We start from the raw sequence: 13,318 nt of genomic DNA on the forward strand, positions 1-13,318 counted from the left end.
ATAATAGAGGAACACGTCCGCCCCATGGAGGAAGGAAAGAGAGTGTCCCTCATTATTTACTACAAGAATCGGCGTACGAAAGACCTCCTGATGAAGAACAACCCCTCCCCACCGGCAGGAGACCCCATGAAGCAGTCCAACGTCGTCTACCGATACGTATGCCCCGCCCAAGGATGCCCTGGGATTTACATCGGCATGACGACGATGCGCTTGTCAAAAAGGATTTCCTGCCACGCCCAGGAGGGCGCCATTAGGCAGCACGCCCTTGCAGTACACCGCAGAAACATCACGAGAGACGACATCGTCAGGAATACTAAGATCATCGGGAGAGCACCTGACCCACGACGTCTGCGTCTCCTAGAAGCGCTGCTCATCCTCGAGGAAAAGCCTCCCCTCAATACCACCCAAGAAGCGTTCCTGATACCGACGTGTGTGAGGGGAGGCACACCCCTCTCCCCTAACGAAAGTACCAGCGCGCATGGAACAAACACCGGACATGAGAATAATACCAGGGGTGACGTCACGCAGGTAGAAGCCAATCAAGAGGCTCCCGGTGATACCCCCTACCTGAGAAGGTCTGCAAGACTCGTCAACGCCCGCCGTATGAGTCACCTTCCCGGGAACCAATAAAAACTCGACCTACCAGAGAAGTGCTCTGACCGTACTGGAGAGCTCGCAACACCACGATAAAAGGAGAAGGACTCGCCACTGGAATTCAGTCCCTCAGCAGTTATCGCTTGATAATGTCCTGTCGATCAGGAGGAAACGTCGCGTTAGAGAGAGAGAGAGAGAGAGAGAGACGAGAGTGAGAGCGAGAGAGAGAGAGAGAGAGAATTGTACAAGCAATAATAAATCAAATGACTCAACCGAATTTTACCATGCCCTTTGGTGCGTTGCTCGCCAGTCTAAGCAACAACGAGAAAGCCGTCATCAGAAAGATAGAGAAGACTCTTTATAAGATTAATAGTGCTGAAGCAGCAGTCATTTTTAACAAAACAATAATAATAATAATAATAAAATGTGTACTCACCATGAAAATACTTTCGTGGTATAACAATCATGGATGATCATAATAATAATAATAATAATAATAATAATAATAATAATAATAATAATAATAATAGGAGTATTGATAATAATAATATTAATGATAATAGCAAATAATAATGATAATTCAATAATATTAGTAATAATGATGTTGACCATGATAACATTCCATCATCATAATGTTTAGCCATTAAAATAATCATCACCAATATTATAATAATAATCAAACAAAAAAAATATAGAAAAATAATATTACTGCACTCACTACTATTGTTTTCTTTTGCAATGCGGTAATCACTCGCTTATCACTAATGGCAAAAATAGAAAGAAAGCCTTGCTTACAAACTCTATGCGTAACATTATCATACTTAACACGATAAGCATACGTTTTCTCTTTACGTGGGGGCTTCTCTCCAATCGTAACATGACGTCTTTTCACTGGGTTGGTCGTAACCAATGACTGAATGTAAGCAGTTTGCTTATCATAATCTCCCAAACCATAAAACCCATTGAATAAAGCCTCCGCTATAGGCCTACCAAGCCTGCTAAAGCAACCATCACGACACGGTTGGCCTATACTATGTGCAGGTACAAGTTTGCATGTACGTCGAGAAACATATTCTTGGCCGGCGTCCTGCAATAACTTAACACTGTTTTTCACACTTACAGGCTCCTTATGGGGAAAAATGCATATTGGCTTAGAACTGACTACCCGCTCTTGAGCTGCGAACGTGCTTCCTTGTGATTCTAACTGAGATCTTATGAGGCTGTAACCTCCGCGCGACACCACGTTCATTCATGTAGACAAAATCGATAATTCCTACTGCTAAAGTAGGGATTTTGACCTTTTTGAAACTCTCGATTAGCATAGAAATGCAACAAATACACAGAGGAAACGTTGTCAAATCTACTGGTATGCCTAACTCAATACTGGTGGGGGTGGCGTTTACAACGCTGTGGTTCTGAGGCCCTCATATAAAAATATTCAACCCATTATGCATTGCATAACCCATGTTTTGCATATATAAAAGGCATTGAACTTACGGATTTTTACGCCGCACCAGAGGTTGCCACAGTAGTATATGCAAGTATTCAACCCATTTATGAACATTGCATACCCATGCCATATATAAAAGGCATTGAACTTACGGGTTTTTATGCCGCGTCAGAGGTTGCCAGTAGTATATGCAAGTATTCAACCCATTATGGATTGCATAACCCATGTTTTGCATATATAAAAGGCATTGAACTTACGGGTTTTTACGCCAAACAGAGGTTGCCACAGTAGCATATGCAAGTATTCAACCCATTATGCATTGCATAACCCATGTTTTGCATATATAAAAGGCATTGAACTTACAGGTTTTTACACCGCACCAGAGGTTGGCAGAGTAGTATATGCAAGTATTCAACCCTTTACGCATTGCATAACCCATGTTTTGCATATTTAAAAGGCATTGAACTTACGGGTTTTTACGCCACGCCAGAGGTTGCCATGGTAGTATATGCAAGTATTCGACCCATTATGCATTGCATAACCCATCTTTTGCATATATAAAAGGCATTGAACTTACATGTTTTTCTCTTTTGCATATATAAAACGCATTGAACTTACGGGTTTTTACGCCGCGCCAGAGGTTGCCACAGTAGTATATGCAAGTATTCAACCCATTATGCATTGCATAACCCATGTTTTGGATATATGATAGGCATTGAACTTACGGGTTTTTATGCTTTGCCAGAGGTTGCATTGAACTTACGGGTTTTTACACTGCGCCATAGGTTGCCACAGTAGTATATGCAAGTATTCGACCCATTATGCATTGCATAACCCATGTTTTGCATATATAAAAGGCATTGAACTTGCGGGTTTTTACGCCACGCCAGAGGTTGCCACAGTATAAAAAAAAAAAAAAAAAAAAAATAAAAAGTATATGCAAGTATTCGACCCATTATGCATTGCATAACCCATGTTTTGCATATATGCATTGAACTTACGGGTTTTTACGCCACGCCAGAGGTTGCCACAGTAGTATATGCAAGTATTCAACCCATTATGCATTGCATAACCCTTGTTTTGCATATATGAAAGGCATTGAACTTACAGGTTTTTACGCCACGCCAGAGGTTGCCACAGTAGCATATGCAAGTATTCGACCCATTATGCATTGCATAACCCTTGTTTTGCATATATGAAAGGCATTGAACTTATGGGTTTTTACGCCACGCCAGAGGTTGCCACAGTAGCATATGCAAGTATTCAACCCATTATGCATTGCATAACCCTTGTTTTGCATATATGAAAGGCATTGAACTTATGGGTTTTTACGCCACGCCAGAGGTTGCCACAGTAGTATATGCAAGTATTCGATCGATTATGCATTGCATAACCCTTGTTTTGCATATGTGAAAGGTATTGAACTTACGGGTTTTTACGGCACGCCAGAGGTTGCCACAGTAGTATATGCAAGTATTCGACCCATTATGCATTGCATAACCCATGTTTTGCATATATGAAAAGGGCATTGAACTTATGGGTTTTTACACGCCATAGGTTGCCCAGTAGTATATGCAGTATTCAACCCATGCAAATTGCATGCCCTTGTTTTGCATATATGAAAGGCATTGAACTTATGGGTTTTTACGCCACGCCAGAGGTTGCCACAGTAGTATATGCAAGTATTCAACCCATTATGCATTGCATAACCCTTGTTTTGCATATATGAGAGGCATTGAACTTACGGGTTTTTACGCCACGCCAGAGGTTGCCACAGTAGTATATGCAAGTATTCAACCCATTATGCATTGCATAACCCATGTTTTGCATATGAAAGGCATTGAACTTATGGTTTTTACGCCACGCCAGTTGCCAACAGTAGTATATGCAAGTATTCAACCCATTAGCATTGCATCCCTTGTTTTGCATATATGAAAGGCTTGAACTTTTATGGTTTTTACGCCAGCGCCGAGGTTGTTTTTCAGTATATATGCAAGTATTCAACCCATTATGCATTGCATAACCCATGTTTTGCATATATGAAAGGCATTGAACTTATGGGTTTTTACGCCGCGCCAGAGGTTGCCACAGTAGTATATGCAAGTATTCAACCCATTATGCATTGCATAACCCTTGTTTTGCATATATGAAAGGCATTGACTTATGGTTTTTAACGCCACGCCCAGAGGTTGCCACAGTAGTATATGCAAGTTTCGATCGATTATGCCATTTTTTTTTTTGGGCATAACACGCCTTTTTTTGCCATATATGAAAGGCATTGAACTTAAGGGTTTTTTTTACGCCACGCCATCAGGTTGCCACAGTAGTTATATGCAAGTATTCAACCGCATTATGCATTGCATAACCCTTGTTTCATATATGAAGAGCATTGAACTTATGGTTTTTCGACGCCGCGCCAGAGGTTGCCAACAAGTATATATGCAGTAATTTCGATGCGATTAAGCATTGCATAACCCTTTGTTTTTATATATGAGAGGCATTGACTTACGTGTTTTTACGCGCACGCAGAGGTTGCCACAGTAGTATATGCCAAGTATTCGATCGATTAATGCATTGTGCATAACCCCTTGTTTTGCATATATGAGAGGCATTGACTTAACGGGTTTTTTATGCCACGGGCAGAGAGGTTGCCACAGTAGTATATGCAAGTATTCGCCCCATTATGCCTTGATCACCCATTTTTTGGCATATATGAAAGGCATTGAACGTACGGGTTTTTCCGCCACGCGAGGTTGCCATAAGTAGTATATGCAATATTCGACCCATTATGCTTGCATAAACCCTTGTTTTGAATATATGAAAGGCATTTTGAACTTATGGGTTTTTACGCCGCGCAGAGGTTGCACAGTAGTATATGCAAGTATCGGATCGAGTTAAGCAATTGCATTAACCTTGTTTTGAATATATGGAGAGGCATTTTGAACTTACGGGTTTTTACCCACGCCAGAGGTTGCCCACAGTAGGTAATATGAAAGTATTCGCGAATGATGCATTGCAAAACCTTTTTTTGCATATAGAGAAGGCATTGACAACTTAACGGGTTTTTATGCCCACGCCAGAGGTTGCCACAGTAGTATATGCAGTATTCGACCCATATGCATTGCATTAAACATGTTTTGCATATATGAAGGCATTGAACTACGGGTTTTTACGCATCACGCCAGAGGTTGCCCACAGTAGTATATGCAAGTATTCGACCCATAGCATTGCATAACATGTTTTTGCATATATGAGAGGCATGAAACTTACAGGTCTTTTTTACGCCACGCCAGAGGTTGCCACAGTAGTATATGAAGTATTCGATCGATTATGATTGCAACCCTTGTTTTGCATATATGAGAGGCATTGAACTTACGGGTTTTTACGCCACGCAGAGGTTGCCAACAGTTAGTATATGCAAAGTATTCGACCCATTATGCATTGCATAACCCCATGGTTTTGCATATCTGAGAGGCATGGAACTTACGGGTTTTTACGCCACGCCGGAGGTTGCACAGTAGTATATGCAAGTATTCGATTTCGATTTATGCATTGCATAACCCTTGTTTTGAATATGAGAGGCAGTTGAACTTACGGGTTTTACGCCCACGCCAGAGGTTGCCACATTAGTATATGCAAGTATTCAACCCATTATGCATTGCATAACCAATATTTTGCATATGAACTTACGCCTTCTGGTGGCCTTCTGGTTCTCTGAACAGCTTTTGGCTCTCAAACTGAGAGTTTTATCCTCTAGCCTCCGAACAGCTGTTGGCTCTCAAGCTAAGAGCTCTCCTTCCAGCCTCCAAACTGTTGTTGGCTCTCAAGCTGAGAGCTTGTCCTCCTACCTCCGAACAGCTGATGGCTCTCAAGCTGAGAGCTTGTCCTCCTACCTCCAAATAGCTTTTCGCTCTCATACTGAGCATTTGTCCTCCTACCTCCAGAAAATATTTCCTTTGATTTTCACCAGGCGAGTTTGTTCGTTCCTTGAGACAGTGCCTTGGCTGACGAGTTGGGGGAACGCAGCAGCCATTGCCTTCCTTCTCAGTGAAAGATGAATATCCTGAAGATCTTTATTCCTCTCCGTGAAGAACATCTTCCACAATGTGCTTGAGGCCCTCCCATTGTTTCTCGTAATCCTCGTTCTTCTCCTGCTGGGCATTCCAGTACTTCTTACGTTGTTTTTCTTCTGTCTCATGGGCCATCTCACAGGGGTCTTCCTCACTCCCTGCATCTTTCCTTCCTATTGTTCCTCCTGTGCACTTCTCTCGCTTCCCTTCTTCAATCATATCATCTCCATGTTCCAGCGCAATGTGTTCTAGCTGGAAATTCCTCTGAGCAGTCCCATGTAGAAACATCATCAGCATGTATTTGTCATGTTCCCTCAAAGCCTCCTCCTGTGTTCTTAGCTGTTCCCTGAGACGCTTTTCTTCTCTCATTCTATTCTGCTCCTGTAGCTGAATCTTTTCTTTCAGCATATCGCAGTCCTTGAGAAGTCGCTGCACTTCCAGCTGGTCTTCACTCTCCTTCTTCTTCAAAGAGATGATATCTTTTTCTTTACAATCCAGCAAGCATTCCAGGCTCTGCTTTTGACGGAGGACGCTTTCCATGTTATCCTGGATTTGCTTCTCCCGTTCATGCTGCTCCTCTGCTTCTCTGTTCTTTTGCCTCAGGTTCTCCTGATATTGTCTTTTCATTTCAATCTCTACGTCTTCCTTCTCCTTAACTAAGAGGATGTTTCTATGTACCTGCTCCTTGAGTGTTCTGAATAGCCTTTCTGCCTCCTCGCAGTTATTTTCCAGCTTCATCTCCATATTTTCAATTTGTTCTCGATAGACTTCATTATCTTTCTGCAGCCTCTCGACCTCCTCGTCTTTCTCCTTCTTTCTTTTCTTCGCTTCTTCCAGCAAGTTCTCTATTTCTTTCAGACGATGGAGAGCATCCTGCAGAGTATTGTTATTTTGTCTCTCAGTTTCTAATGATTTCTCTAGTAACACTATGTCCAGTGTTTTTTCTTTTAATTCTCCTTTCATCTTGCAGTTTTCTCCGCCTAGTTCAGCCACCCAGTTCTTCATGACTTGAAGCTCGTCTCCTAGTAACAAATGACTTGTTTTCTCAGCGTTTAAGATTTCCTTTGTCAAGATGGCCACAGATTCTGCTTGGCTGAGAAGTGACTGGAGCTTTTGATTTTCGTCCTGCATAATCAAGACATCCTGCTGGATACTTACGTTCTCTTTTTCAGCGAGCCCCAGTTTTTCTTGGAGAGAAGAGTTATCCTCTTCAATTTCCTCCAATCGCCTCTTCATTATTTCCCGCTTGTCTTGACCTTCCTCCAATTCCTTAGTTTTAAGGTTGAGGGATTCTTTCAGAAGGTCGACTTCCTTCTCTTTCTCAACTAAATCGTTCCTAAGGTCTTCATTCATCCTACAGAACTCTTCGTTTTCCAAATCAAGCAACTGATTAATATTTTCGGATTCTTTTAATTTGAAGCAGAGTTCTGTTTCCTTCTGTAGAGTGGCCTTCAGCTCTCTCTGCTTCTCAGCCATCTCCTGCTGGAAGAACATTTCCCTCTCTCTTTCCTCCTCGTCTCTCTTCTTGAGCAAGAGATCTTTTTCACCCAGATGACTCTCCAATGTCGTTATTGTATCCGTCTGTTCTTCATTTACCTTTTCCAGCTTTCGCACTTTATTTTGAGTCAATCTTAAATCTTCCTCTAAATGCAGTTTGTCATCTAGAAGTTTTTCAATTTGTTGAAGAAGATTATCGTCGAGTTTTTCCTTATTTAGACTGTCTTCCAGTCTAACTACTTTGTCATCTTCGTCACAGTCAGTATCCAAGACGTCATTAGTCTCGTCGAGTTGTTCCATGTTTAGACTGTCTTCCAGTCTAGCCACTTCATCAACGTCGTCACAGTCAGTATCCAAGTCATCAGTCTCATCGAGTTGTTCCATGTTTAGACTGTCTTCCAGTCTAGCCACTTCGTCAACGTCGTCACAGTCAGTATCCAAGTCATCATCAGTCTCGTCGAGTTGTTCCATATTTAGACTGTCTTCCAGTCTAGCCACTTCGTCAAAGTCGGTGTCTGAGTCGTCATCAGTCTCGTCCAGTTGTTCCATATCATCGAGATCTTCAGTTTTCATACTGTCTTCCAGTATGGTTTCTTCATTAATATCCAAGACGTCAAGATCTCGTGTTCCTTTAATCTTGTGAAAACAGTAAACAGCAAACGCCAAGCCTGCCAACAATGCCATCACAGGGATGGCGACGGCAAAGGCTGACGTAACAAAGCTGTTACGTTGTACAATCTCGATTTCCGGATCACGAGAATCCGCCATATTATAAGAGGATATGTCCTGTATGCCAACATGAATCTGTTGAGAACCAAACAAGGTTACACAGTCCTCACAGATAGAAACATACAGGTCACAGCACAAGAAATACAGCACTAGTAGCAAAAAGCAATAAGTCGCAATCATGATGAATGAAGCGTTATACCCGGAGACTCTCGCTGTCTCCATGCTTAGTTTTTCAAACGGACGCTGGATTCGGGCTCTGAAGGCGTTCGCTCCTGGTGCCAACAACGTCTTCATTCCAGGGAGGACTTCGTAAAGGCTTCACGGCTCGGCTCCGAAGGATTCCTCCACTTCTTCGTTACTGTTCTGACGAAAGAGTCCAGGTCCTCGACGAGTTCCTGCGGTTCTTCTGGAGGATCGAGGTCTGTCGAAGGAATCCCTGTCCCTGCTAATCTTCTTCGACTCTTGACCTCCGCCGTGATCACAAGTTCACCTTTGTCCAGTCCAACATCCTCCTGAGATTTTTGGAAAATTTGACCTAAAGTTTATCGAAGTTGTATTCCTTATTAATGATCCTGTTTTGTTCAAGTTGTGTCATAATCTTCCGTAAAACTTTTTCCATGCTCTTCATTTTTTCCCTCTTTAGTGTAAACGCTTCAGTTAGTAACTTAATTATCAGTAGCAGTAATATTACCGTATTGATAATTGATTTGTTAGTTCTTCCTGGCGTCGCCACGACGAGGTTATTGACGCCGTATTGATAATTATTATTATTTTTAACATAACTTTGGCGTAATAGTAATACTAACGATATTATTATTACTATTATTATATAACTTTTGCGATAATAGTAATGAACGGTGTTTTTTATATATATTATTATTATTATACTTATATTTTTATATCTATATATATATATATATATATTATTAATATATATATATACTACACACATATATACATATATATATGTGTATGCATATATATATATATATATATATATATATATATACATACACCCATATTATATATATATATATATAATATATATATATATATATATATACATATATATATATATTATATAGACATATATGTATGTATATATATATATATATATATATATATATATATATATATATCGCATATATGTTACAGTCAAAGTGTGAAACTAGTCATTTCATGTAATGCCTGGAAATTTCAGTCGTTTCACGAAATGACCAGTTCACTTGGTCATTTCGTGAAACGACTGAAATATTCAGCTATTACGTGAAATGGCTGGAAAATTGGTGTCCTCATTACACAACCTGGCTAAAACTTTTGAGGGAGGGAGGGAGTGTTTATTCATAGCATTATTATTATTTTTATTTTTATTTGTGTGCTTTTTAAAATCACATCTACAAGTATATTAAAATAATCATATAACACATATAAACATTTTGTTGAATGTCTTGAAATGATTAAAATTATTAGAATAATTATAAACATTTTTGTGCATTTACTGAACGAATTTACTTATCTGTTGTACTTGTTAAAATAATTAAAATAATCATAAAACACTTTTGAACATTTTGCTGAACTACGTTACTTATTTGTTTGTACAGGTAGAAATAAATTCAAGTAGTCAAAATTATAAAACACATTTGAAAATTCTGTTGAACAGATTTACTTAGTCACTTGTTTGCACACGTTAGGCTGTTATGACATCGACTGTTACACTTGCGCTTAGCCTTGTAACAATTACATCGATTTGTAGAACACTTTTTTTTTTGCCTGTACCACAGCCGCATTTTAAGAGACCCTGACCACAAGTGGCTGTAGATTTCAAAGCCTGCCGAAGGGAAACTTGTTCATCTTGTTTGACATCAGACTGAGTGAGAAGTTTCTGCGGACAAAGATTAAATTGGATGCGTGAATACTTGGTCTTGATTATGCCACTCTTAAGGAATAAGAACTGCAACATTATCTGCTACTTCCCCTGCCTTCGAGTCTAACCTGCTGTGCTTTACCATGCGCAAAGCTTGCAAGAGCTGTTCTTCTCTTGCTCGCCTCCTTTCCTGTGTTATCTCACGCTCACGTCTTGTAAGTGGTGACGGACTGAGTGGTGGAGACTCTTCATGGGTGACGATGTGAACTCTGGTGTAGGCTGTTTCAGTTCAAGTATGTTCGGAAACGATAATAAGAGATAATAAAATCTTACTTCTTGAGAATGTAGTATCCATGACGAGACTTCGAAAATGGATCCCTGGCAGCTGTCTTCAGGTCTTCAATTGTCTTTTAGTACTCTTCTTTAGCAATCAATTTTTTTACACTGATGATATTTTTGAAAAAACGCTTTTGTAAAATTGACTTCAAAATTACTGAGCCATTACAATCTGCAACACAGCGGTAGGCAACTGAATAGCAACTAAAATCTCCTTCCCTCCCTCCCTAAAGAGTTTTAGCCAAGTTGCGTAATGAGGACACCAATTTTCCAGCCATTTCACGTAATAGCTGAATATTTTAGTCGTTTCACGAAATGACCGAGTGAAATAGTCATTTCGTGAAACGACTGAAATTTCTAGACATTACAAGAAATGGCTAGTTTCACACTTTGACTGTAACACACACACACACACATATATGTATATATATATATATATATATATATATATATATATATATATATTATATATATATGTATAAAATATGTGTATGTATATATCAATTATAGTTATATAATATATATATTAATTATTTAATATATATATATATATAATTATCTATAAATATATAATATATATAGTTATATATATATATATATATATATATATTTATATACATATATTATATATTATAATGTATATGTCATATATATTACATATATTACATATTATATTACATATATATATATATATATATATATATATATATATATATATATATATATATATATATATGACCCCAACCTGGGTTGCGTGGGTCTCTTAAGTTACTGTTGGTCATGCCGAAATCAAACGCTCAGTGATTAATTTAACACCGTTCATATATTCTAATGAATTTACACAAGGGCCCGAGTGAAATCGAACTTAATATCTACAGTACCAGCGGATTGAGACCGAGTGAGGAAACCGGCAGAGGGCAACGAGGGGGAACTGCACTTCCACCCCATTGCTTGACCGACGCTTGACTGCCTCCCTCAAGGGGAAACCTTGACTTCCTCTCGTACCCCACAAACCCCCGATATTTTCCCTCCAGGATGTGATTGGCTCCGGCACCTCTCCTTAGGTCTATGGACCAATGGGTGCCAAATATAGGTGACACTCAAAACCAACGATCTTTTTGGGGGATGAGACTCTCTTCTCAACCTGAGAGAAACTGACCGTTGACATACCCAGGAGTCCTGTGTCATTCAGGGATTCTTGGGGAGCTCCTTATAAGCCCTCTACAATGGTTTATCACTCCCTCCCCAAGTCCCTTTGCGTCCCCGCAAAGCTGCAATCGCTGCCTTGCCCCACCTCGAGTCTCGTCCCTTAAGGTACTGATTTATCTAAATCAAAATGATCTATCTTAAAGGGGACCATTTGACGTGTGTACAAACTAAAGGTTACAAGCGAATTGAACACGTCTTACAATACAAGATATTCCAACAACAACAAAAAATTCAAATCAATCACTCTTCCCTGGAAACAGATCAATACCAAGAAAAAAAATTAATTCAATAAGTCCTGCTTTATACTCACAACAAAATGGTGAAAATAAAATCACAGAAAATTTTACACACATTCAGCCACTGCCCTTGACAATCAGGACACCACCTGGCGTGGCATCAATTCTTAATCACCATGCATCACGTCAGTGTATTAAATTTCCTCAAAATAACAAAAACATCATTTAGACATTTATACACAGAACAAAAATACTGCAGTGGAATTTCACGAAAATAAAAGAATCTTCTTGGAACATCAATTTACATTTAAGACTATCACATAAGAAACATGAAAGTGAAAATAGAAATTCAGGCACAAAGAATTTCATCAACGGGGAAAATATATAAAGAAAAACTTTACAAGCATTTGTGGAATTTATAAATTATAAGGAAAGGATGGAATCGGAGTTGCTGCAAAATTTAACACAAAATAAAAACAATAAACCATAATAATAAAATAACGTACATAAGCAACACAACCACAAAACAACAAATGTTACAACACAAGAATATGATCCACAGGTAATAGCATTTGTTCTCAAAATAATTTGGACAATTCAAATAAAAAAAAACATAAATTCGTGACACATTACAATCTGATCGACATCTCAAGAAATGAAAAAAAAAATATATAAATAAAACAACTGGTATGATTCTGAATCCTAGGCAAAGACGTGGGTTGGCATTTACAGACTGATAATTGACCCCTTTCATCTACTTTGCAATAGCATTTACTTATGACATGGGCTCAGGAGCTTGGTCTTGTGCTCTTGGCCTGGCGCCCATCTGCGCTCCTGTGTGTTTCACTGGTTCTCCTCCCAGGTACCCGGCCAACCTCGGGTATGGGGGCACTGGTTGGTTGGTGTGGTACACCAAATGTCTTGACGTGCGTTGTACGACAGGTGTTTCTCGCTTTGTGCTTTTAGTACATTTAAGTGGAGTAAGCCAGCATTACGATTAATTTCCTTCACATGATACGATCCCCAACAGGCAGGTTTTATCCACCATCCCACCCGTGGGTGGAAGCATGTGTACGCATCCACGAACACGCAATAATACTTGTATTGACCTGGCGCCGCAGGGAGTGGTCACACCACATTTAATGCCCACGATAGAATTTAGCAGGTGCCACTTCGAATACCCTGATAAGGGACTTTTCTATGCCTGTGTGTCTGGAATAAGGATCTGCATAAATAAAATGGATGGCTCGTTCAATAAAAAAAAAAACTACTTATCAGGTTGCTTTTCCATCGTATTACACAAACGACAGTTACTTACAAATCTAGTGATGTC

At 39.5% G+C, this 13,318-nt stretch overlaps 1 protein-coding gene across 1 annotated transcript; it reads right to left on the reverse strand.

Annotated features, from left to right (window-relative positions):
- Positions 1-6,117: 6,117 nt before the first annotated feature.
- On the reverse strand, positions 6,118-8,379 carry LOC135216592 (paramyosin-like). Its single transcript, XM_064251972.1, has one exon. It carries the CDS (start codon positions 8,377-8,379, stop codon positions 6,118-6,120), a length of 2,262 nt encoding a protein of 753 aa, XP_064108042.1.
- Positions 8,380-13,318: the final 4,939 nt, after the last annotated feature.

This window comes from Macrobrachium nipponense, chromosome 6, assembly GCF_015104395.2.
Source record: "Macrobrachium nipponense isolate FS-2020 chromosome 6, ASM1510439v2, whole genome shotgun sequence".
Classification (NCBI taxonomy): domain Eukaryota; kingdom Metazoa; phylum Arthropoda; class Malacostraca; order Decapoda; family Palaemonidae; genus Macrobrachium; species Macrobrachium nipponense.